This window comes from Anolis sagrei, chromosome 1, assembly GCF_037176765.1.
Source record: "Anolis sagrei isolate rAnoSag1 chromosome 1, rAnoSag1.mat, whole genome shotgun sequence".
Classification (NCBI taxonomy): domain Eukaryota; kingdom Metazoa; phylum Chordata; class Lepidosauria; order Squamata; family Dactyloidae; genus Anolis; species Anolis sagrei.
This window is the reverse complement of record NC_090021.1, coordinates 238,272,064-238,299,074: the sequence shown is the minus strand read 5'-3', so window position 1 is coordinate 238,299,074 and position 27,011 is coordinate 238,272,064. Positions and strand designations below refer to the sequence as shown.

Genomic DNA, 27,011 nt, shown 5'->3' with positions numbered 1-27,011 from the left:
CTCCCCCCACCCCCCAAATCTCTATATAGCTTAAAACTATGCATTGTGAAATTTACAAGCAATAGTCATTACAAGTCATGTCAAGAGACACACGTTCCATCATACTCTAAAAATGTATGAAATTAAGAAGTTTTGTCTCACTTTAGGTTCCCGAAAAAATTCCATAGATGCACCCTATGAAAACCTCACAAACTGAGAAATAATTCTAAATGGCTTCTCCTAGATTGTGCATCTCAGGATTCAACAGAATATAGCTGGGGCAGCTGAAGTGGAATCATAGCACTATAATTGTAGAGGACTCCTGTTCTCTTAATAACACTCACACCTGTTGGCCCTCCAGCTTTGGTATGATTTAATTCCCCTGTCTTCGGTTGGAAATCCACCATTCTTTTTCAGGAAAAGAGTAATTCACTCTTGGCACACAGAGGACCAGCTCTCACCTGGCACCACAAAATGCACCATAACATCAGGCCTCCAGCTGAGCTTCAGAGGTCGGCATAGGATGGGCTTCCCATACAGCAGGCTCCAGGCACTAGGTGGTGGCTGAGATTCAGTGGAGGCAGTGGCAGCCCCCTTGGGGTTGACTTCAGTGCTGTCCTCTGACTTGCCCTGATGGAGGAGGACATAGATGTACTCTGATAGTCTCACGGTCCGTTGACCTCTCTCCATCAGCTCCAGCTCCATCAGGTAACGGTTGCCTCGGGCTGTATCTCTCCGCTTCTCCACATTGATGATCCGCAAGAGGGTATAAATTCTATGGGTAGGATAAGATAAAACTATACAGAGCTGGGAAAAGTTAATTTTGGAGAACTGTAACTCTGAATACCCATGCTGGCTGGGGAATTCTGGGAGTTTAAGTGCAACTCTTCTCCCCTCACAACCATTTTTTCTTTTTGGTCAGGGTATTAGTGTTGTCCTGAATGCGGCTCCATAGCATCTTGAAGAGAAAAATCTTTCACATCACCTGTTTCCTGATATCTTTAACTCAACACAACAACAGTATTGAACCTGGGACCTTCTGTATGAAAGTTGTGTGCCCAACCCCTAAACTATAGCTCTCCCTACTCCAGAAACCCTATTTTTGTTTAGATACTCTGGAAATAGATTAAGAGATGTACATGGAATGTACCCTAGCAACTTGAACGCATACCAAGAGTGACTTTCCTAGGCAGTGCTTGGTCCAAGATATCTAAATTTCAAGAGTGGGGCAGTCAGGTGGGCTATAAAAACAGTTTGAACTATAGTTTTCACACCAGGGAGTATCCTTAAGCAGTCCCATAAACAGAGAAAGGCAGAAGATTCTTCAAACTAACTGGGTTTGGTTTGCTGGACCACTTATTAGAGATCTAAGGCATTAAGCTCATCAAAAGTGGGACTGACAAAGATTTGGTGGTAGACTGGAAGGTCCTAGTTTGGATGGATAAGACCCAAGGATTTATCACTGTCCTTACAGCAAAACACTTGCTGTATGTAAGTATTTGGTTTTTTAAAATGTTTCCTTACAGTGATTTTCAATTATTACTCTTGAGCCCTTCTGCAAAACCTACTGTAAATATTACCTTTTTGTGATAATTTGTCCCAAGATAGTTACCATCTGAATTCCAAAACAGGAGAGGACAATTTTGGAGGCTCAAGAGGATATTCTCCAGTCCCAAGACCCATTGCAAGGTGACCAAAAGATCAACTTCACTTTTTCAAAAAAAAAAAAAAAGTCCCCATCCCCTCCAAACAAGAACAATAAAAACCATATGCTCTTTTTTCAGATAAGGTCAATTCCCTCTTCTGGAAGCACATTTTTCTTCCTCTACATACTTTTTTGTATAATAAAACATGTATTGGGGACTTTGAGAGCCACTAAAAATGCCCTTGGAGTTGCACATGATCCATGAAACATGATTCCTATCCCTGTTCTAAAAGTGATAGGTTGCATTACTCTGGAAGATTCAATTCAGTTAAATTTGTTGACATATTATTCACCATGGTTAGTGAACTGTGCCCTGCTATCCAAAAGCAAATGCAGGCTTTCACCAATACCCACATCTCCCCTCTCTCTCTTACTGTGGAGTATCTCACTCCATCTTCTGTTTGATGTGTAAATTGGAATTTGCAACCTGATTCCCTTAGAAGTGACAGATAACACATTTCACAATGCTTGGTCAAAGGGGTTAGGTGCTGTATTCCACAACAGCTGGGGATAACTAAAATGCCTACACCAGTGTACATAATACCACCCCTTCAACTCCCTCTTCCTACCCGCCATTCTTCTCATTGAGTTTCTCCATATACTGGGCCACCACATCCACCACCTCACTCTCGCTCAGCTGCAAGTTTCCTGAGACATTGCATCGCAGGTCATTCCAGTCGGAGCGCAGCAACTCAAAGTCCACAGGGCCGACACTGAACGTCCTTTGCCAATTGATGGAATCCTCTAGCCAGCTCTGCTGAAGCTCTGAGTTCTCATAACTATAGTCAGATAGTTCCTCCTCCATCTCCTCCTCTTGGGCCTTCTCCAGGCCTTCACCCTCCTCCTGCTGAGATTCTGTCATCTCTGACATCTGCAGAAAGGACGTAACCCGTACACCTTCAGATACTACCACCTCTGAGGAATTGTAATCTAGTGTGGTCCTTGCTGGGGTGGTGACCTCAAAGGTTTCTTTGCTGAGCACCCCTTCTTCAGGCAAGGTTGAGACACTGGGGCGCATCCTCTGCCTACTCCTAGCCTTGTGGGCCTCTCGACTGTACAGCTGTTCCCATTTCCGGTTGGCCCGCTGACCCTTTCGCTTAGAAGGCTCTGTTTCCCTGGAGGCATTGCCTGTGAGCCATGGAGTCCTGCGAGCAGGGATCGCACTGAGTTTGTTGAAGGGAGAGGGGTGCCACTGAGGGGCCCTAGAGTGTGTCTTCCTTGGTAGCCTAGGGTAGAGGAAGACTCCACGGAAAACATCCTTTTGTGAGGGGGCCTTTTTTTTGCTGGGCTGCAGCCTGGTCACATACACTTTGTCTTGGGGTACCTTTGTCTCCTTCTTGATCTGCTTCTCCTCCTTAAGGCTCTGCTTGGCCTTTCCAGCAAAGAAAGGCACAGACAAGTGTGGTTGGAAGCCAAGAGAGCTGTCCTGCTTTGATGGTGACAGCAGCTCCATCTGGCCCTCCTTTTGTCTCTCATCCTCCTCGTTCTCCTGTGCCCATCTGAGAGATCGACTGTGGATAATCACTTGTTCTCCAAGAGGTGCTCTATTCTCAAATGTCTGGAACACCTTAGAAGGAGTTACAGAGCTTATGCTGGGCCCACTGTTTGTACCTGTGGGAACAGGCTGTCCCTTCAGGGCTTTCTCTTCATTAATGCTCTTTTGCTTTTGATGGAAGGGATAATAATCCATGTCAGTGCCATAATCCTTTGTAGTTAGGGGCTTCTCTTTCTGTTTCATCCCAGGAAAAACATGGGGATCCAACACGATTGGGCGTTTTCCCTTGCTATCAGAAGGTGGGTCGGTAGGTTCCGGGCTGTCGGCTCCTTCCTCCTCTTCTTCCAAAAAATCTAGAAAGCAATAATTAACAAAGCAGATGACATCTCAGTCATTCACCATGTGTGTCTACTTTCTAGAGACACTTTAGGTGCAAGGAAGGAAGCATTGATGCAGGAGGGGCTGAAAGAAAACCCTGAAGAGGCCTCAAAGCAGAAAGGGATGCAGGGTGAGCATAAAACACTGGTAGGCAAAGGCACTCTGCAGTAAACAGACTGTTACTAGAATTAATAATTGCCACTGCTGTGACTAAAAAAACCTGGGCCATTAAGCCAAGGCTATTTCCCTTCTAGAATTCTCTATGCAATCTGGATTTTTGAGGAATTTGGTCTTAAAGAAAAAGAAAGATTCAAGACCTTATGATTCCACAAACAAATCTGAAAATGCACAGACAGAATACATTACTTCCTTTGGTACTTGGGGGTGGGGAACATAGACACTTCTCCTTTCTGCAGAGCATCTTAGTCATGTCCTTATCTACAAATTCCCAATGCCCTCCACAAGCCTACAGTTCTTGCAGTGCCTCCACTCTGCCCTGTCCAGTACATTTTGAAGAAACACAATTGAATATATTAACAAAATGAGTTAATGTTAAATGGGAACGTGTGTGCTACAACCAGTACTGATTTACTTAATTAATTTTAACATGCTCCATGTGAGTGTCTTAGGGACCAAACTAGGAGTTGCGGTAGCACAGCTCACCCTAGATCTTCATAAATTTCCACTAAAGAAATCAAGAGAAATAGGATATTCTTCCTATACTAATTATCTGAGCCACATAAATTTACTAAGGAGAGCTCAGGCTACAAGCCAAAGGAATGGTGAAGGACTGTACTGCACACAAGATTTAAATGGGAAAGGTATTGATTGCTTTTTGAAGTAATCACAAGGTTGTTTCCTAGATAAAAAAATTAAAATGGCTCTGGGCAATGTCTTCTGGCACTGAAGAAGCATTTCAGTGAGCATTTGGAAACCTAGGGGCAGAGCTGTAGGTAGGAGCAGAGATCAATACTTTGCTGAAGATATAAGAATTGCCCCAGAGAACGGGCTGCAAAAAGTAGACTAAAGAGGCATGGGGTTCATTCATATCTATCACTGCAAGCAACCCTTTCCCCCACTAAGTTGCATGTATTTCACTAGGTATACTGAGAAACTGTTTTCAACAAGAGTGGATGGTAGTGGTGGGGAGGTGGGTTTAGAAATCAGAGTCTGTGCTCTGAATAGGTAAATAACTCTCAGTCACAGGGAACAATAGATAATTTGTTAATCCAAATTGCCAGTGCTAAAAGAAAGAGCACTTAAGAAAAGAGCAGGACATCACTCTGTGTGGAACAGATTCAGAGCCAGAGCATCATTGGATGTTCTGCAAACTTTAGGTACTCAGTGTGTGTGTTTTAATTCTTCCTATGTTCCTATTGCTTGCAATTATTCTCCATTTTGTACCAAGTAATCTGTTGCAGAGATCTACAAAAGAGACATGACCCCACAGGATTGGGAATGCAATTCATGCAAATGGAAGGTGCAACAGAGCAGTTTATCAAAACCACCAGGGCTGACAGGGTGCTCACAAAATGGAGAGATCCAAGTGGGCCCCCTCATCCCCAAGCAGAGGAATTCAGATCTTCCGAAAGCCACTTACTCTCAGGATTAAGGAAGAGAAAGGCTCGCTGGTGTGGATCTTCTTCCTCTTCATCCATCTTCATATATTTGTAAAAGCCAAATCTGAAGGGGCAAGTGATGACACATCAGATGCTGTTGCACATAAACAGAACTGGCTGCCTATAGTCAGGGTTGCCAGGTGAAAATAAGGAACACTCTGGCAAAGGAGCGAAGACACTGCAATAGTGCTACCACGGATGGACAAGTCCAGGCATCACCCATGCCCAGCCTCCTGAGAAGGGTGGAGGGGGTCAGATGGGGCCACAGGAGAGAGAGCCCGCTTCACCTGGGTGTCCAGAAGGAAGGACACAGACACTGGAAGGAGGGGAAGAGGGTAAGGCTGACTTCGCCTGGACCTATTTTCTGCAGGAAAGAAGCGCATGCTCTGATCGGTGCATGCAATTGGTGGAAATATGGGCAATCATATCTAAATATGAGACTGTTCTTTAAAATCTGGGATGCTTGACAATGCTGCCTGTAGTCCTGAACATATGAGGCATCCAGACTACTGTATTTCAGAAGAGGTAGCAAGTAATACTCAAAACAGCAAAGTCCAATAGCAACTTAAGAAATTAGTGAAAACCTGGAAGCATCAGCTTTTGTGGGCCAGAGCTTGCTTTGTTAAATGCACAAAATGGTATCCTGTCTGTTCACATGCAGACATATTGATGGATTGAGAGCGTTGTTGAAAATGATCTTCCAGAGCAGAAGCCACAAATTCTGCCTCAGCCATACTAGGCTCTGGATGCATGTGAATGAAATATGTGACACCATAATGTAGAGCAGGGCAAAGGAGGTAAAGCAATAACTCAACCCTGCAATGATGCTATAATGGCAGAGTGCCAAGCTGAAATTTCCACTGGGCTTTGTTGCATTCTGAAGAGCATCAGTATCAAGGGTAGATGGGCAAACATGGCTAAGAAAGAATGAATGTCCAGAAAAGGGTCTTAGAATTACAAATGGAGTTTTGCTTATGTTTAATCTAATCTAAGACATCCCCGAGTGATCTAATTATTTTGCTCAGGGGTAGCTCCTTAGTAGTGTTTCCAAAATGGGCTTCGGCATCTCATCCTCAAATAACAAGATTTGTGTGATGCCATCAACTTGGCTGCTGTCATAAATAGCAGGGGACCTTAGGCCACGTACATGCTTGCAGCATCTATGCACTGAATTTGCAAGGAAAGGACGTTTTCTCCATTCACCTTCAATGCAAGATACTAAGACTTTTACTCTCAAATCTATGGTTCCTGCAATAACTAGATAGATAGCCCTCCTCTTTCACACTTACTTTTCCAGGTAGAGCGGTGACTCTCTGTAGAAGCACTTGTTCTCTGTCTCCATGTGTGTAAGCCGGGTGAAGTCGTTGGGGTAAACAAATGAGAGGTAGACCTGTGGGAGGGGCAACCTGGTGAGAAGAGTCACAGCAAGGATATGTATGTTCCCAGTTTCTACAGAGAAGGTGGAGGAGGAGAAGGAAGAGGAAGGGGATGAATTATATTTTATAGGAGTACGTGCTCCTGGGGCACATCCTATGATAAATGATGCTACATTGGGATAGAGCTTCAAGCTCTCTCAACATGCCAAATGCAATAACAATTATGCCTGTCTGTGCATATTTGGAAGCAAGCATCCATTTCAGTATGTTTGGCCTGTCAAAGCCCATGAACCAAGCAAAGGAGGGTTAAACAGGGTTTCAATATTCAGCTGTGTCAATCAACACAGTTCCCTAGCTATCCCTTCTTAACCCCTGTACTTTTCTTCCAACATGAACCAACTTCTTCCCACCATCTTTGCTCCAATGTCAGCTAAAATATCCTAATTTCAGTTAATAACAAGGGTGGCCCTGTCTATTTACATAATACTTCTCTGCATTGAAATTCAGATAAACATGGATGAATGATGATGTCAAATAGAGTGTGATACCTCTCAATGCACAGAAAAGGTGGATCTTGAGCTAATTGGACACTTACAAATTGCAGGCCCTGATAGCGGGCAATAGGGAAATCCTTCACCACATAAGTAGGGCTGTAAGCACAGGGCACCAATACATTCTCCACATGGGATGGTTCAATCTGGGGAGCTGAAATAAAATCAGTTTTGTAACAGGAAGACACAGGATCAAACGAAACCACCATCCAGGACACACGTACTTGGGTCCACTTCACTGGCCCCTGTCTAAATTATCACTATCTTCACTTCTGCACCCCAAGTAAATGCCAGATCCTTTCTCCTGTCACCTAACATTATATGAACATGGATTTCTATTTGCATGGAAATGAACTCCTCATTCTAGCTGCCTGTCATCAAAAGGATAACATCATGCATGATTCAGCATTATTAAATATGTACCAATAAAGTATGCTTTTATTTACCTTATTTTTGATAATAAGGCAGATTCACACCCAGAAGTGTCTTCATTATATGTTGCTAAATCTATGAGGAGTTACTGTTTACAGCAGGGTTCCCCAAACTTTTTAATCAAATGACCAGTTCACGGTCCCTCAGACTGTGGGGGACCAGACTTTAATTTTGTGCAGGTGCATGCGTCAGGTGTGCATACGTTGGCCATGTGCGTGTATGTGTCGCACACCCGGCCGCACACAGACATTCATCACCACACCTGCAACTGCCACTCGCTCGCCCTCACCACACACCCGTTGCCATCGCATACATGCATTTGCTGCCACCACACACCCACTTCACTGCCACAGCTGCTCGCAATCACTCGCCACACATAAGCATTTACTGCCGCCATTGCATGTGCCATACGTTGGCGTGCCAGCTGTGTGACATGCGTGTGTGCATGGTCGTAGTAGTGGATGGCAGGAAGAAGATCCTGGAGGGCCAGATTCAGCCCATGGGCTTTTGTTTGGGGATCGCTGGTTTACAGAGTAAATTCATTGTTATTCTTGTTGTCATTTTTTCTCACAATATATAGGCTTCATGGTCTTAGTATTTCAAAATATACACAAAATTTTCTGTCTAGCCCATAACCTCTCCGGTCAACTGCCAGGCTACTTTCTGAAAACTGTTCTCCATTCTGATTTTTGCATATCTCTTCTCAGAGCAGAGAGAAGAACTTTTTTGGATGGTGAAGCAATCCACCTTCCCAACCTCAATATGCCAGCCAAGTGGATTTGATCTCCTCCTATTCCATCTCTAATTGAGGGACTGATAAGCTGGTGGCTTAGAAGCCGACTAAGTACTTTCCTTGAAGTATTAAAACCTGGAAAGCATTCCCCTGTCTCTGCTCCTCCTTCGCTTTCCCTGGTTGGGGAAAATTACAGAGGAGCACCACAACTGAACTGCAGTTTCAAGCCTAAAGCTCATTTGCACTTGCACAATGGGTCCATCCACACTACCTATTTATAGTGAAGTATTCCACTTCAACTGTCATGGCAACAACCCATGGAAGCCTGTGATTGGCAGTGAAAGGAGAAGAATTTAGAATTCTCAGCCAGAGAAATCTGATACTTCCTTAAACTATAAGCCCCCGGATTCCAAAGGATGTCACCATCACAGTTAAAGTGGAATCATACCACTATAATTCTATAGTCTGTCTTCTGAGGGGAGCAGGCTTTGAGGAAGAGGGAGGATCATGGCAGGGTGCTGATGCTGATAGATCTGTTCCCCTATGTCTGCTATCAAATATGGACATTTCCACTTCTCCAGCTTTTCTCACTCTAAGTAATTTCTACTTACTAAGGAAGAAAATATCACGAGGGTCAGACTTCAGCATATCTGCTCCATGCTCATTCCTCCGTTCACTCCAGAGGTAGCTGCTGGTATAGCTGCCAAGCGACTGAGGCACATGGTCCACCTCATTCATTTTCAGGCTGGACTCATCTGAAGGGGTGGGAAAAAAGAAATTGTGACATATTTAGATAGTTTAAAAATTTTGACTGCCCATTTCAAATAGCCTTGAATCTTTGAGGAGGACGGTGAGGCAGCATGTTCTGAAAATGTTTGGTTAAGCAAAGGATGTGCTTCTTGAGCAACCCCTTAGCATCTCTGGGACATCCTTGTTGCTGTTGTGGACCTCACTTCTTCTCCATTCAACAGTCACTGGTGGTTTTCACATCTCCACTTATTCATGTATTCATACATTCAACTTGTAAGTTGAATCATAGCCCAATATGACAGAAAACATGGAAGGTTATTGCTATACATGATAATGGCAGCAAAAATTACTTATAGTCAAAGATGAGTCCCCTGCGTGGTGAGAATGGCGGAATATAAATACTGCAAATAAACAAACAAACAAATAAATAAATAAATGAAATGACTCAATGGTTCTGTCATAAGACAATTGGCTTATGAAAATAAGTGAACTTGCTGAAATGGATAAACTTACAACATTCGTTAAGAAAACTGGGTCTCATTTGTTGTGTTCCCCCAACAAAGATGGGGCCAAATCGCCATCACTGTTTTTTTTGGACTAGAAGTGTTTTATTATGGGGGAAAAGAATGTACCAATGGTTCCTTTTCACTAAATGGTTGTAAAAAACTGAGAGAATATAACTACTACACAGATAATGTAAAGCCCTTAGATTAGCTAATGTGGATTGTTTGTAATTTGTAGTTATTTGTTTTTTGAGGTGTAGGATATAGTAGTACAATTCTAGAAAAAGTATTTTAAAATCTTTTCTTGTTGATGATGTTGTTCTGTTTTTTGTATGTAGGTTTCATTTTAATCTGTCTAAATAAAAATTGAATTACAAAAAAAGAATTATAGTCAAAGTTTTCAAAGCAATGAATTTAAACATAGACAAAACACAATAAAATTAGTAAAAAGACGTGAATAAAAACTAAGCACATCAATATACAGTATAAAATAAAAGAGACTAAATGATCAAACATCATACTAAAAAGAGTAAAACTAATCCATGGTAATAAAACATAGCCCTGTGTCACATCTCTAAAACAAATATGTGTAGTGGAAGATATAGCAAGGACTAAAAGCACCACGACTCCAGCAAAAAGTGAAAAAAAAACATGTATTTTAAAAAATTGATTATCTGTGATAACACCTCTCTAGGAATCTCTAGATTCTCCAGCAAAGCAGTATGGTCAATTTCTGTCTGCTGTTGACCAGGGAATTGCACTGGAGGATCAAGAGCAGTGGGTCCCAACCTTTGGGCCTCTGGGTGTTTTGGACTTCATCTCCTACAGTTCCTAACACCTCTTTAGCAATCTGGCTGGGATTTCTGGGAGTTGAAGTACAAAACACCTGGAGGCCCAAGGTTGGGAACCACTGATCTAGAGATTCCTAGATTTTAATCAAACTCACGAAAAATCACATCCACAAATGTGAAAGGTTAACTGATCTAGATGATGGATAGGATGGTTAATAAGGCAACATCTTGTAGTACCCCAAATCATAAGTCCAAGAGACTGAAGAAAAACAAATCCTTCAACACCACCTTCTGAAAATGGTTGTCTAGTTCAGAGTGGAATTATTGTAAAATTGTCCTGCAGGAAAAGAGATTCCACCTAAAAACTAGGAAGAACTTCCCAAAGATCCATTTGACAGTAGAGTCTCCTTCTTTGGAGGTTTTTAAAGCAGGGTTTGGATTGCCATCTGTCAATAGTACTTTAGTTATATTTTCCTCCATGGTAGAGGGTAGGGCTGGGTGGCCGTTGAGATCTCTTCTATGATTTTATGATTCTCATCTGAGTTAGGCTATGATTTCACATGTGACTGAAATGGACTCAGAAAATAAGTGACATTCAAGAATGCTTAGACCTGACTGACCACCATATAGTTGGTTACCTTGCCTGAACACATCTTACACACTTGTCTGTATCTGTCAAAATGATTCAGGTCCAATGATAATAATCCTGTCCCCAGGGGTGGCCCATACTACTGGATCTTCTAAGGGACTGAAATTACTCTCTCTTTCTCTAAGAGGTGTTAATAGGATTTAGGGACCAACTGATTATCCCTTCTCTGATAGATGTAGTGAAGTCATAGGAGACACAAAAGTTGAGCAAGTAAGTGGTTGAGTAAACCTGGACATCTACTTGTCCATTATCTTGGGATTTAAAAGCAGGAGGCCATCCCACAATATTCAACTGAAAGATGTCCTGGAAACCTTCCTGGGCTGAACTGCACGAATTGTAAAGCCTATAACATGACAGTCAGAAACCACTTTGTCCTCAATACATTTAGTGACAATTTGTACCACTATCCTGAAGGTTGTATGTGATCTCCTATTAGGCTGGACCCAATAGGCCTTGAGATGTTCACAAGAGGAATCTCAACAGGTTCTCCACTGCCCAGATTCCTTATTAATATCTTACTCTGGCAGATATTTTTTATTGTGAACATCAGATGAGTTTTGTAGCCCCATCAGAGGTGCCACAGATACCCTTCAAGCACGGATTCCAGAAATAGTGCAGAAGCTTTACTTAACCTCCCAGGCTTTCTTATGCTTCATCCTGCAGCCTCCACTCCCTAAGAGAATACAGCTCCCAGCTGTGGCTCTTATGCTACCACATGATCTTTATTGCAAGCAACAATCAAAGCAGCTAAAAGGCTTGGCAGATCACAGATCTCCACCAGATGCCTCACATGCTGGCTCTCGCTTGGGCTGATTCACCCACTTAGAAAAACTCCACTAGGGTTACTCTGAAAATATTTGATCCACTGAACAAACAGAAAACAAAGCAAGAAATAATTTCTCCTGGGATGAAAGTGCTCACAAAGACAAAGCGCAACTCTGCTGCCTCCCCTCCAAATCCTGCAGCGCTGCCAGAAACGACATCATCGGTGTCTGGGAGGAACAAAATGCCATATCAATTAAGTGCTGGCTGCCTCTAATGTCATGTTTATTAGATGAGGCTGTCTGTTTTCACAGATCAGTGCAAGGTAACTGAAGCAAGGCAAATAGAGAAGTGCACAAAATTAGAAGGGCTGCTGTCCATTACTATCTGCTCATTTGGTTTCCCAATCAGTCCTAATAAAGGGGAGGGAGAACAGAGCATTTGAGATGGCACAGCCAGAGCACAGAAAATCGACCTGACCAAAATCTCCACAATTTTAATGATAATGAATGGCTGAGATACAGCACTCAAGAGGAACCTCCTAATGAGTCCTACAATTACATGGGCACAGTTTTGTAACTACATACAGCTTGCAGTTGTACTATGGGAAGGAGGTATCTAATCCTAACCCATCCAAGTTATTTTAGAGGGACTAGGCTTAAAATTAGTAAAATAAGAGGTCTACAGAGCCACCAGAGTACTAGCACAGATCAATTGTGTCCAATTCTGGGCACCACAATTCAAGAGAGATATTGACAAGCTGGAAAGTGTCCAGAGGAGGGCGACTAAAATGATCAAGGGTCTGGAGAACAAGCCCTATGAGGAGCGGCTTAGGGAACTGGGCATGTTTAGCCTGAAGAAGAGAAGGCTGAGAGGAGATATGATAGCCATGTATAAATATGTGAGAGGAAGCCACAGGGAGGAGGGAGCTAGCTTGTTTTCTGCTTCCTTGGAGACTAGGACACGGAACAATGGCTTCAAACTACAAGAAAGGAGATTCCATCTGAACATTAGGAAGAACTTCCTGACTGTGAGAGCCGTTCAGCAGTGGAACTCTCTGCCCCGGAGCGTGGTGGAGGCTCCTTCTTTGGAAGCTTTTAAACAGAGGCTGGATGGCCATCTGTCAGGGGTGATTTGAATGCAATATTCCTGCTTCTTGGCAGGGGGTTGGACTGGATGGCCCATGAGGTCTCTTCCAACTCTTTGATTCTATGATTCTATGATTCTATGAAATGATTGCTTAAATAAATAGAAAATCTTGCTATACTGAGATGGTAATAACGACAGAACACATGCTGTGAATTAAGAGAACCAGAATTTCCCTAAGAGGGATATTAAGCTAATTAACAAGGAGTTTAGTTAATTTTAAAAATGCAGCTCTTAATACACATCTAGATTATAATTCTTGTGGCACTTCAGTTTTTTAACACAGAGACACCACCTCATTTGTGCACTAGCTGTCCCTGGCAAGGTCCTAGGAAAGAAAGAAAGCTAATTGACACATAAATGGTGCTGATCCCTGACTCACTGAAAAAAATGTCAATCCCTCGCATCAGATAGACCCAGATCCACAGATCTATGGGGTATCAGTGGACACTCTTGAATATTTATTTATATATTTACTGTCTTTATATACTGCCTTTCTCACTCCTGGGGGGGGGGGGGCTTATGGCAGTTTACAACATACTAATAGTAAAAATTCAGTGCCAACATACAGTACACAAAGAAATCATAATAACTACTTACTACATATAACTATGAACTTAAAATCAATTAAAACCATTGCACAGTAGACATATATACAATTTAAACATTCAGACAAGCATAACATCATTCAAGTATAAGTGTTAAAATCCCATGATCCAGAAATCGTATACTATAGCCATTCCGAATTGTCATTACATATGTTCCTTAATTATTCTTTGTATTGCATTATTTACTAGCCAAAGGCTTGATCCCACAACCACATTGCGTTCTCTTTCTAAAGGTCAGGAGCAAGGGCACTGATCTAATTTCACTGGGGAGGGAGTTCCAGAGCCAAGGAGCCACCACTGAGAAGGCCCTCTCATTCCTGCCAACCACACTTGCAACAGAGGCAGGACCAAGATAGGGCCTTCCCAGATGATCTTAACCTCTGTGATGGTTCATAGAGGGAAATACGTTCAAACAGGTAAGCTGGGCTAGAAATGAATAATATGGAATATGGTGTGTGGTAAGAGGAAAAGGTGATGGAAACTTACAGATTGTCTAAAATATGGATTGAACCCTAAAATAAGATAAAAGGAAGCTTTGTTTCAGTTAACTCCCTTACATTTTCTTGGATTCTTTTCTTCTGGATGTTTTTTACCTTTAAAAATATGAAAAAGGAATTAGTTATGGGGAAGATGGAGAGCATAGGATTTCTGTTAAGATTGATTGTGGGAGAAATTAAGCCTCTTTGATAAGGGGCAGCCTTTGGTATATAAAAAACAAAAACATAAAAAGCCTTATTACTGCCTTGCTAACCCCACCTTCCTGCCTCTGTATGCCTTATCTAGACCATGCATGTTTATCCACTTTAATTAATATTTTTCCATAATTGCATAATTACAGCAAAATGATAAAACAAAAATAAAAAAGAAATATAAAAGAAGCAACCAGTCCATACTTCAGGAAATAAAACCCAACTGCTCATTGGAGGGAAGGATATTAGAGGCAAAGATGAAGTACTTTGGCCACATCGTAAGAAGACAGGAAAGCTTGGAGAAGACAATGATGCTGGGGAAAATGGAAGAGAAAAGAAAGGCGGGGGACCAAGGGCAAGATGGATGGATGGTATCTTTGAAGTGACTGGCTTCCCTCTGAAGGAGCTGGGGGTGGTGATGACTGACAGGGAGCTTTGGCGTGGGCTGGTCCATGAGGTCACGAAGAGTCAGAAGCGACTGAACGAATAAACAACAACATAAAAGAATATTTGAGTAAAAGCAAACTCATTGTTTGGGAATAGCAATGGGGAGAGGAGGAGAAATATAGTCACTCATGCCATGTGACTGCTGGAATATCACAACTGGAGCAGAAGGAACTCACTGCACAAGAGGCAATATTGGAACAGCAGTGAGAGCCACTGATGTGTTTTCCCTATCCATTAAAAGAGGAGTTCCACTAATGAATAAAATGCAAATCAGCAACAGGCGAGGCATGATGCTGTCTGATAAGTACCAGCCAAACATGCTATTTTCCTGCTGTAATTGCAAATCACCAGCCTCATGTGATAAAGCCGAAAGGCGGAGAGTTGAACAACTGGAGGAGGGAAAGAGGGCAGACAAGCCTAAAAGCAAACTGCAAACCTGAAGCAGCAAGAAGTAACTTAGTCACACTCAATTTTATGGATTTTGGCTTAGTTTTCTATATATCCAATAAATAAGACAGAATAAGCAGGGGGAGGGGGAGAGAAAGGATACAGTTTATATTATGGATCTTGATATTTTTCTGGAAGAGCAATGGTTTGTTCACATGGCTTGGCTGTCTAGAGCAAAGGAGAGGGTTGGCAATATTAACTCTTTTTTCTTGTATCAGCAAAAACATGTACATGATGTGTTGCCAGCCAGTCAGATGCAACCACCACAAAGGAGAAATGATGCTTGGTGATTCTCTGGTGTTGCCAAGGCACTCATGTTCCACACACCAGCTCAGTCCGTCTCTCCAAGAAGAGAGGCAAATGTAGCTGCAACAAAAAGCATAGTGCATGCCTCAAAAGAACATCTTTGGTAGAAAAGCTCATTTCTAAAAGTTGATTTTACTAAAAAATATTGACGGACAGCTGACAAAAGCATTTTGATTGTCCACTGAGGAAGGTGAGAAACATGATGAATTTTAACACGTTTATCATGATTGTTACTATTAACTACACATCCCTTGAATGCCAAATGGTACATATTACATCTTTGCCATCTACTACTGGCTACACTACTTCTGATTTTACAGGTGGAGAACAAAGAGCAAACTCTCTTCGTGTATAGAGTTCTGGGCTCACAGACAAAGCTATTCAGGAGAGAACTCCATGTAGAAAAACAATACAGAAAACTAAAGCTTTAATGCCCAAAATCCAACCACTTGTATGCGTGAAACATTAAGCTGAAAGCACTGTGAGTGAAGATGACTTGACTAAGGTCATTTACCATCTCCAATGATGCCATTTTCCATGAGGCCACCTTCAGGACTCTCTCTTCTAGAGCATATTAGATCACTGTTTATTAAAAGCAGCAGATGAATGGTTTTCTTGGAATAAAACTCTTGGGTTCTGCAGTTACTCAAGGACAAGATAAAAAGGGAAAGAGGAGCTTAATCCTCTCCACCTGGTGCAGAGTTCTCTCATTCTGTTTTTGCAGATATGGCAGAATAGGGCATTTCAATGTGTCCTCAAAAAGTAACACCTGGTATTATTTATGATTTTTTTATAAGCTACTCTTAATCCACACACACACACACACACACACACACACAAGATTCCAGATAAAAGGCATTACAGCTATTTGAAAAGAAATACACAATCAAGGAAGTAAGCAAACATACAAATTGTGAGCATTTAAAATGCCTGTGCAAAAGAAACATTTTGCTTTAATGCTGAAAAGAAAGGCTGGCGCCAATCCCACTTGTGGAAGAAGGAATTCCATAGGTGATTATCACCATAAATAAGGTATCTGGCTTACTGAAGTCATAAGAGGCTTGCTGAGATAAACTGGTTTATGATGTTGGCCAGAGATTCAAAATGATGGGGCTATAATATGGCCGTTTGAGGATGGGTTCTTTGTGAATTGTGGTATCAACTGATCTGATCCAAATTTCTTGGAAAGATTTATTGGAACAATTGGGATTTTTGCATTTCCTGACTGTTCCACAATGCAGTTCTCAACTCAAAAATATTTTATTTGAAAAAAAAACCTGTAAAATATATACTTGAATTAAATACATTTAAATACTTGGACTACATATGAAATCTGTTGAGGATTAAAAACAAACCAAAAGATGAACGTGAAAGGGAGCAGTGGAGCTATAGATGAACATATGTAAATGTCTCAGAGTAGAATGGAACTGATATGTCCATCCTTGGATCAACACAACAACTGGATCAGAGGTTACTGAGACTGGATAATGGAGATATAACAGTCAATGGATGGTCACCTCTAGGAACCTGTGGTGGGACCGCCAAGCAGGTTTATTTTTTTGTTTCTCCAAATGTTGCCTCTTTCTGCTTAAACATTGTTCCGAATAACTAATAACAATTTTCCTGCGAGACATTTTAGCTGTGGTAATATAATTCCAAATAAAAGGAATTAAATAACAACTTGGAACCTTTGAAAGCTTTTCTAGCCCCGGGGAGAGAAAAAAAATCTATTGACATAATGAAAGTTGTACCGATCTCTAATTCCCCAAGTTTAACACTGAAACTGAAGCTTTCAGTGATGCTTGATATCTCTCTTTGGATTCAAGCCCTTTCCCAAGGTGGCCTGGAGTAAACAGGATGTAAATACTGTAGACAAGACACATATTTTCCCCTTTGGGGCATTTGTCCTAAAATCTGATAGACAATATCACTGAGCCACTTAATGTCTCAAAAATAAACAACTGATGTTCTAAAATGAGAGCAAACCCTCCCTGCCATGCAGCACTGAAAAGACAACCATAAAGGTCACCTCACTCTTATTTATAAAATGTGCCTCATGGATTTTCTCGTCACATCTGTTTAGCTCACTGACAGAACAGGTTTCCCCCCATGTCAACACCATAGAGTTGATACAGCTGCAGGAAAGCAAAAGAAAGCTTTGCCAGCCAGTCTCCCGTGTCAACAACTTGCCCCACTCAATTTTAATTCCAAGCTAACCGGAGGCAAGTCCCAAAACAACTGAAATACAGAATGGGACTTGAGCAGATAGAAATTCAAAACACATCTCGCAAAATGGCTTGCAATCAAAATAACGTCCTTGTGTCTTCGTACAAGGGTTAGGCAAAGGACTCAGCAAAGGTTAATAATGAACAAATTAACTTACTTTCCACCATAGATCTGAGATGGTAGAACTTGCAGAGTTAACTCTTTACAAGAAAAATGTCAGCCCGTTTATTAGATTACAGATCCCAGGGAAAGTTTGGGCAAGAAATATAACCATTTGATATTTTTATAATTTCCCCCTCCAAATATTGATATATTTGTATGGGACTGTTTGTGATCTGGTACAAGTTTTCAGGAATTACAATGTTAAGAAGATAAAACACCAGCAATGATACAAGATGTAAAAAAGAGCACTAATTATATTTCTGGGTTATGTAAATTAATTTGAAGAGGAGTCTGAACCACACAAGAGCAGCCGATTTCACGTTTAGCTACCTCTATCCCCCCCCCCCCCCAAAAGAGAGGGAGGGAGGGAGGGAGAGAAAAAAAAGAAAAGAAAAAAGGGTTGACTGCAGCTGCTCAACGTATTCGGTACTGTTCCATTATCTGGGCGGATGCCAAAAGGGGCCAAGACAGAGAAGGATAGTTCATTTTAGGGGGGGGGGGGAGTTGAAGGAGGAAAATCATCTTCCCCATTTTTACTGGTTATCCCCCCCCCCTTTCCTATATTATAAAGGATGGTTGTTTCAATGACTGCGACATGGGGGGTGGTAGCGGTGGTGGTGGTGGGAATAACAGGAAAACAGGGGAAATGTATGTGATATTATGTTTGGAAACCGGTCTGAGTCCCTCAAGAGAGGTGAGAAGGTCGGTATACAAAACTTTTAAATAAATAAATAAATAAATAAATTTAACTCCTTCAACCTCCTTTCCCTCCATAAAATGGCCTATCCTTCTCTGTCTAGCGCCCCCTTGTGGCTTCTGCCTGGATAATAGAACAGTACCCCATACTCTTTCATGCAGTCTCCTGCATGAGCAAAAATGGGCCACTTTTCAGAATACACTCCCCAAACCATTGTGAAACAATGCAGTCAACAATTTTTGGTCTCTTGCTAACACAGTGATTGAGTCCATTCATCTATAATGTGGTCTTTTACTTTTCCTATTGTCTTCTACCTTACCAAGAATAACTGTCTTTTCTGGTGAGTCATATCTTCTCATGATATGATCAAAGTACAACAGTCTCAATTCAGTCGTCTTGGCTAAATTTGTTTGTCTTTTTAGCAGTCAATGGTATCTGTAGAACTCTTCTCCAGCACTACATTTCAAACAAGCTGATTTTATATATTTATTTATTTATTTATTTACCTTACTTATATACTTACTGATTTTCTTATCAGCTTTCTTCACTGTCCAGATTTTGCAATCATACATAGAAAATGGAAATAGAGGGGTGTCCTCCAAAACTTAATTAGTCACTTTAATTAGTTTCAATCATCACTGCTTGTCTTTGACTGCAAACGTTACTAACATTATACTTGCTCTTCAAGACACATACATGCAATTAATATGTTTCCAGACTCAATTCCTGGCCCTGGTTTTGGACGACAAAGCCCTAAACTGTCTAGCTTTGTAGTGGACAACATATAAGAGAATAATTTCATCCTGGACCTCAGAACACAGCATCTGTACCATATCCTTAATTTCAACCACTCCATGTCCATTCTCCCTGAAGAAAAAACACTGACCCGAATTGGCCAACTGGTGTAGGTCTTCTTTCCAAAACTGAAAGTGACAGTAGGCTCAGCAAAAACACTTCACAATGACCTTGAGGGCACATATGGTCTACAGGGTGCACTATTCTTGAAACAGTCTAGGTCTATTCCAGGCCTGCAATACCTGTGGCCCTCCAAGTATTTGGGACTCCAACTCTCAGAAGCCCTTGCCAACTTATCCAATGATCAGGAATGCTGTGAGCTGAGGTCCAAAACACTTGAACGGCCACATGTTGTCCAGGCCTGCCCTAGACTATCTCAAGGAACACCGTTTCCCATGTGATAATCAAGTTTTATGATCAGCTGGCTGATTGGGGGGACCTTACCCATTATTACATATTTTAGTAATGCAAACTCACATCTGTTAGCACCGCACCCTTTCTCAGTAGCTGCCTCAACAATATTGAATGCCCTCACTTAACCTCATCACATGTTTTTGAAAGCTAACAAAAACTCATTTATTTCATTTACACTTTGGGGTCACTAGGTGCCAAATTGCTCCTGAACCATTTCTAATTTTAGATCATTCTGCTTGAAAATCGCTGTCAGTTGTGCCATTACATTTTTATATTTAAAACCGCATTATAAATTACTGTAGAAAAATGAAAATATGACTCCCGCAATAAAACAAAACATTGACAAACAAGATACATCTTAGATTACTACTTGCATCAACATGAATGTCACCCAGGCCTTAGTGGTCACATCTTCTACATTGGTGAATACAGCTAAAGAGCATCCTTTGATAATGAATTATGATGACAATGTAAAGATTAAACATGCTAATAATTATGGGCTAAATCCAATTGTTGATCTAAGCTAAAACTGCTCCATTGAATAAATGATAATTTAATAGGACCCATTAATTCAACGAATCTCCTCTGATGGTGATTAACAATTGTATTTATTCCAATCTGTACAACAGCTAAATATATAAGGGCCCCGGCGCTTCTTTTAGAGAAACTCCTAAAAACTCATTGTCAATATGCTCATGATGGCTAGGAGAAATCTGGGAGTTATAGCCCAATGAGAAACTTTTCCAAGTTTTGAAGACAGAGAACAGAACTTGAAAAACTCCAAAAGATGACAGAGCATCTTGTACTATTGGTCATGTTGAATAACTATCTCTCAGCACAAAGAAGAATGCTGGTAGAGAGTGGAGTAATAAGAAATTGCCCCTTGTGCTGTGCAAGCCGCTGCTCAGAGGCCAGAAGAGAAAACTGAGAGTGACTGATGTATCCAGAAGGAAATATCCCCTCACAGCTCATCTATCTTGCAGGCACTTCTGTCAATATCCCAATTGCTACTATCCCTCTTGTGCCATTTGAGCCCTGTGCTTGTGCATGGGAGAGGCTGCCTCACCCAGCCCCTCCACCTTATCTCCACCTTCCACAAGATACTTAATTATGGGCACCTTGTGTATTGAGCACCAGGCAGATATCTATTCATCAAGCACCTCCTGCTGCCAGGCCAGGTTATGAGGAAGGAAGCAGAAGATCTATGGATTTAATTAAATTCGACACTATCCATCCCTGCTTACAAGACAGGTGTTCATAACTCAGCTTTAAGAACATTAGCTGACGGGCCTTTGCCTGTGGTGCTTTTGGGCTGGTCTCTTCTTTTTTGCTCCAAAATCAAGGAGGCCACAAGCTGAAAGGGCAGCAGGACTTATTGGGGAAAAAAGAGGCCGGACACTTATACAGAGTATCAGCAAAAATCTGCAGATGCGTATTTATAAAGTCAATTTGCCTTTTTTGTGGACATGACAACCTGCTCTTTTATTTTTAGCTTCTTGTATGTGTTTGCCCAGGGCCTTTCCACACAGCCATATAACCCAGACTATCAAGGCAGAAAATCCCAGAATATCTCCTTTGAACTGGGTTATCTGCGTCCACACTGCCATATGTTCCAGTTCCAAGCAGAAAATGTGGGATTTTATTCAGCTGTGTGGAAGGGGTCCCAGAGGTCAGGACTACATCCCTTTCATGGTTTAGGTGTCTGGTCCATCTGAGATTATTTCACTCAGTATATCTCCCACCCTACAGGCGTGGAGAAAACTAGAGATGCTGCGTGCAAAAGGGATGTCAGGTAAAATTTAGTCACTGAATGATGGCTACCAACTGGGGGCCCTTCCGCACAGCCCTGTATCCCAGAATATCAGGGCAGAAAATCCCACATTATCTGAGTTTGGACTTAGATAACCTATGAGTTCAAAGAAGATGTTGTGGGATTTTCTGCCTTAATGTTCTGGGATATAAGGTTGGGTGGAAGGGCACTTGGATTCCTTTAAAAGAGGATTAGGAAAATTCAGGGAGAATAAGGTTCACTGATGTCTACTAGTTTTGATAGCTACAAAGTAAGAAATACTCTTTAAAATTAATTTGCTATTCCCAATTCATAACATATTTCAACAATACTTTTTGTTATTTTGTGCTAAATAGCAGCAACATTACTCCTGAGTAACAATTAATGTAACGTGACATTTTAGTTTGTTACCAGCCCTTTTTAGTAATTTAAAATGTTATTACTGAACTAATCAATGAATCAATCTTATAAGATTTTCTCAATGGTTTAACATCAACAAATAATCCTGTCTTTAAACAATTGAAGGTTAGTGCTTCAACAATAGCACTAATATTTCCAAATTTTGAAGGCAGTATTACTCCCAATGCCAATTGTTGGGGAAGAGAAGCAAAGGGGGTGCCCATGTTCTACTTGTGTACTTCCCATTGGCATTTGGTTGTCCAATGTGAAGGAATAATGCTGGGTAAGACAGGCTTTGGGAGATTCACAGGGTCCCGAAGACAATCCTGATAGACAAATTATTAGTTTGCCTTTTATAGAACCAAAGAAGAGCACGTTCACACCTCAGCTCTAAACATGTTTATGGGCAGTCCCCAAGTTACAAACATCTGACTTACACATGACTCAGAGTTAAGAACAGGGGTGAGACAACAGGAAATGAGAAAAATTTACCCTTCAGAAGAGAAATTCACTCCTGAACGAGTTATCATTAGGGAAAGCTTTAGCGCCAAGCCTTGTTTCTACAACAAGCCATATTTTTCAAAATCTTCTGAATGGGGCACGGACAGCAAAGCAAACACCACAGGGTGTTAACCCTTCCCTATGCTTTCCAAAGCTAAAAATATGTATTTTTGGCTGGAGTTACACTAAAAAAAATGTGCTCTTGGTGGTGCAGCGGGTTAAACTGATGAGCTGCTGAACTTGTTGACTGAAAGGTTGGTGGTTCAAATCTGGAGATCAGAGTGCGCTCCAGCTGCTAGGTCCAGCTTCTGCCAACCTAGCAGTTCAAAAACATGCAAATGTGAGTAGATCAATAGGTAACAACACTCCATGCAATAGGAAGGTAACAACACTCCATGCAGTCATGCTGGCCACTTGACCTTGAAGGTGTCTACAGAAAACACTGAGTCTTCGGCTTAGACATGGAGATGAGCACCAACTTAAGAACAAACCTACAGAACCTATCTTGTTCGTAACTTGGGGACTGCCCGTACTCCAAAGACATTTCCCCTTTCCTTAGTGGGGCCCTAGGTATGTGCATGCCCAGAACAGCAGCCTTAGTCATTCTGTTTATAAAAAGGTAAATAGATCCCTTGGTTTATCAGTTCCGCTCTGCCTCTTGGTGTTATTGCATCCTCACATTTCAGTTGCAAAAACAAGACTTCATTCCGGATTGCAACAACTGACTCTGTGCCTGTAAGGCTAGTAATGCCTAAGTGTAGTATCAATTTCTCAAACAGCTGGTGATATCTTTTTGTGAGAGGCTTGCAGTCTAAAATTCAAACTCTGGCACCCCCAGAAATGCCCAGGAAGGGCAACTGTCAGATTGGCTGCCCATCTCTCATGTGAGCTGTGGCAGCCAGCAGGGCCTTGGGGAGGTCAGCTGGAGATCTGCTCAGGAAGAAAAGCTACCATCCAGCTGGTGAAGATGTCAGAGGGTAACACTTTAGGGTTAATAAAAGCAGACAGCAGTGCTCTGAAAAAGGTCTCTCTGAGGGAGGAAGGCCAAGGAGCAGTTTATTCAGTTCTAGCAACTTCTCCAAAGGAATTAGCCCCATTTTTTTTTCAAAAATGGCCTTCAATGAAGTCTAAACACTCCACAGAGAACTATGTTATGAAATAATAATTTTATCAAAGTAGCTATACAATTAATAAAATAAGAGGCAAGAGAGTCTAAAACCGAATTAATGATGAAAATAGCAAAATGTAATCTATCAAATAAAACAGTAGTTTAAAATCAGCAAATGGCAAGGTCAATCAAGCTGAAGAACAGTAAAAGAGAAAACTGATTTATCCATCACATTAAAAACAACAATTCTTGAAACTACTAATTGTGAAAAGTTCAGATTTTGCTTGGCTTCTAAAAAAATATCAACATAATAAGAAAGACGTTCCTTAATTGGAGAAACAATACAGAATGAAGGTGATGGGTGTATTCAATTTTCCTGTTTCTGAAGCAGGGGATAATTGGGGGTGGGGTGGGGGATAGGTATGTGCGGGTAACAAAGGTCCTTTGCATTTGAGGTTCAAGTACATTTCTTGAAACACACTTGGCACAATTTCAGGTATGAAACCAAAACAGCTTGGTACAGATAAGGGAACTGAACCACACAAAATAATGCAGGTAATGTGCACAAATGGTTTCTCATGTATGAATGTTCACTCCTTTACAGACACATTAAGTACATACATTTCTGGGCAACCATTTTTGATGCAAGGATATTGTGCATGAAACTAAGACAACACAGATTTTCAAGGAAGGCTTTACCTGTATAAAGTGAGATGTAGGGAGAATCAACCACCTCAAACTTGAAGCTGGGAAGGAAAACTCGCCACTGAAAGAGACAGGAAAGTGACAAGTCAATCAAGTTCTTGAGTACTTAATCATGTGGGTTTATGAAATTTAAGGAGAAACTGGTGGTAGAAATGTGAATGGGGAGCAACACAAATATGGTACCAAAAGTCATGTACTAATATTCCTAATAATTTTTTGCATGTCAAATGTCTCTCCGAGTTTCAAGCAAAAACTTGCTGCTCCTCGACACATCCCTGAGGATAATCCATGGCTGGGAATTGTACCCAGAAGCTCATGATTTGTTTGTGTACACTGACAAAAAAGTGATACACAAGAAGATACTAGATACCTCCTTCCACAACATTAAAGAAAGTATTTAGATTGATATAATCAGGGTTACACAATATAAGCTATCCAAACACCACCAAGTTCCTGGCATGTTACTGCACTTCCATCCCCAATTGCTTTTCTTCTTTAACAGTGCTCCCCACTGAACTGTCAGTATGTAATGTTTTTCTAGTATGAAAATTGCTTATAGTTTATACTGTATGGTTTCAGAAATGCATGGGTTAATAGAGATGGGCAGAATTGGTAGAGTTTCACTTTTGAAGTTTCCTAAGCAAACCAGAAAAGAAGCTTGCAATGCACTTTGTGCATTGTGCCAAGATGTGAATGGATGTGATCTGAGATTGTAGTGTATATTTTGTAAATAAAAGATAAAGGGCCGTTTTAGTTGAAAGCTGAATTGATGAGTCTGATGTTTTTACAACTTTGTGCCTTCAAGAAGAACTTTCAAGGTCGAAGCAGCTGAGATAAGAACGGTGATTTATATCAAACTTTTCCTGACATGAACCACATCTGATGTCATGTACCATGTTCTACAGTTGATGGTGGTTGGTGGTGGCAGGCTTAGCAATTGGTGATGGAAGGGTTAATGTAAGTCTTAGTTCTAAAAGGTTGAGTAGTTTATGGGTGAAAGCAATTAAGGGTGGTGGGATGCAAGAGATAAGTTGCAGCTGGGTGTTACTGGATATAAGGAACTAGCCTTGGGACTGATCTTTGGGATAAAAGAATTTGTCTTATTTTGGTATTAGATGCTGCTGGTTTTCCCCCAGGTTTGTGGATTTTTGTTTCCTGAACCCTGGAGCCTTGAATCTCTGGACTGGCTTTTGACTATGGTATAGACTCTTGATCCCTGGACTTTACTCACTGAACTCTCAGCATTTTGACTGCTGGACTGGACATTTTGGTTATGGAGTTCTCTTGAATTTGCATCAGCGTTTGCTAGCAGGCTTTGTTTTGTGATTCTGTGGCTGAGTGCTATTTTTATGTTTTATATTTTGGACTATGAAAACAGCCAGAAAGTAAGTGCTACTTTAATTAAACAGTTTGATATAAACTAAGTGTTGTTTTGATTCATCTCTGCCTGCGTCTCGGCAGAGCCCTGGCATCGTGACACCTGTAGTTTTTCAAACAATATGGCAACATCAAATGAGATCCTTTCCCCAGCAAAGCCCTAGTAAAGTCTGCATACCCATTTCTTTTACAAGCAAGTTTTTAGCATGTTTATAAGTTCTTTGCAGGTTAGATAATTTCATACACCAGGAATACACCTAAATCCACTTTGCTGTGAATAAGATTTATACCTCATACACTATACTGGTGTAGGATTTTATTTCAAATGTACTGGATTCATGAGATCTACAGAATGGAAAATCTGGGAAGAATGCTTGCAAGTTTTTATCAACATGTGTTGAAGCCCTCTAAGAGCCCCAAGAAGGCCAAGTCCCCCCAGAAGGCCAAGAGCCCCAAAGCCAAGCCCAAGCTGGCCAAGAGCCCCAAGGCCAAGACGACCAAGGTGGCGGCCAAGAAGAAGTGAGTCCAAGAAGGACCTTAGACCACCGCCGCCAGTTGCACGGAAATCACTGTGCCACGTGCACATACTTTGTAGGAAAGGGGAGTTCTGGTAATACTCTCTAACTTTCAGAAGAACCCTTGTTTTTTTTTTTTCCTGTTGAGCAAGAAACTATGGCATGCCCCCTATTTAAAATGGCTAATAATTAGATTGGAGACCAACACAGAATATCGGGTGCTGTTGGCTATATTTCAAAGTAAGGAATGTGCCAAATTGCCTCTGAGTATTGCTAGCCTAAGAAAATCCCATTAAATTAATGGGGTCATCATAAGTCAACAGGTAATTTGAAGACATACACATAAGCTTAAGATGCTGAGAGATGTAATAAAAAGAACAGGAGCTACAGCATCCTTTCTGCTGAGAGACCGAACCTAGTTTCTTCCCAATTCTAAAATGGAGATACCACATATTAAAATCATAAGACCAAACAGAACTTCAACCAACTGTACCACCCTTGCCTTAATACTTGTGCCATTTGCTTCCCTTCTTCCCATGCATGTTTCTTGAATTCAGTGCAAGCACACCTACTATTTTCAGAGGTGGGTATAAAATAGTTGGGGGGAAAAACCCTGCTCTTAGAATATGGTTCTATAACATCAATGGCTCCAGCCAATCACAACCAGGGATAGCTGCAGTTCTAAGGAGCCACTCTGTTTCTGAAGGTGAATACAACCAATGTAGAAAATAAGGAAGGGAAGGTGAAGCCTTTTCACAACTCTAGATCTCCTCTGTGCTTATGAGCCTCCAGAGACAGCTGCTGATTGATTCAGCTTCCTGCCTCTCCCAACTCAGCAAAGGAAAAGCTTTGATTTAAAATGACGTGCTACAGGGCAGCAATCCCAAGCAGACCACTTCACATTTATATTTATTATGTCTACCTGTACCATAAGAAAGAAAGCCAATTTTATGAGGA

At 41.3% G+C, this 27,011-nt stretch overlaps 1 protein-coding gene across 1 annotated transcript in view; it reads right to left on the bottom strand.

Annotated features, from left to right (window-relative positions):
• The window catches only part of B4GALNT4 (beta-1,4-N-acetyl-galactosaminyltransferase 4), a 216,895-nt gene that overhangs the window by 16,689 nt on the left and 173,195 nt on the right, over positions 1-27,011 (bottom strand). The window contains exons 9-15 of the mRNA XM_060770120.2: positions 24,157-24,223; positions 8,880-9,023; positions 7,148-7,257; positions 6,466-6,566; positions 5,158-5,240; positions 2,254-3,532; positions 441-754 (exon numbers count right to left, since the gene is read on the bottom strand). Of these exons, the coding sequence (XP_060626103.2) occupies positions 441-754; positions 2,254-3,532; positions 5,158-5,240; positions 6,466-6,566; positions 7,148-7,257; positions 8,880-9,023; positions 24,157-24,223 (2,098 nt within the window). The remainder of the gene's footprint in view (positions 1-440; positions 755-2,253; positions 3,533-5,157; positions 5,241-6,465; positions 6,567-7,147; positions 7,258-8,879; positions 9,024-24,156; positions 24,224-27,011) is intronic.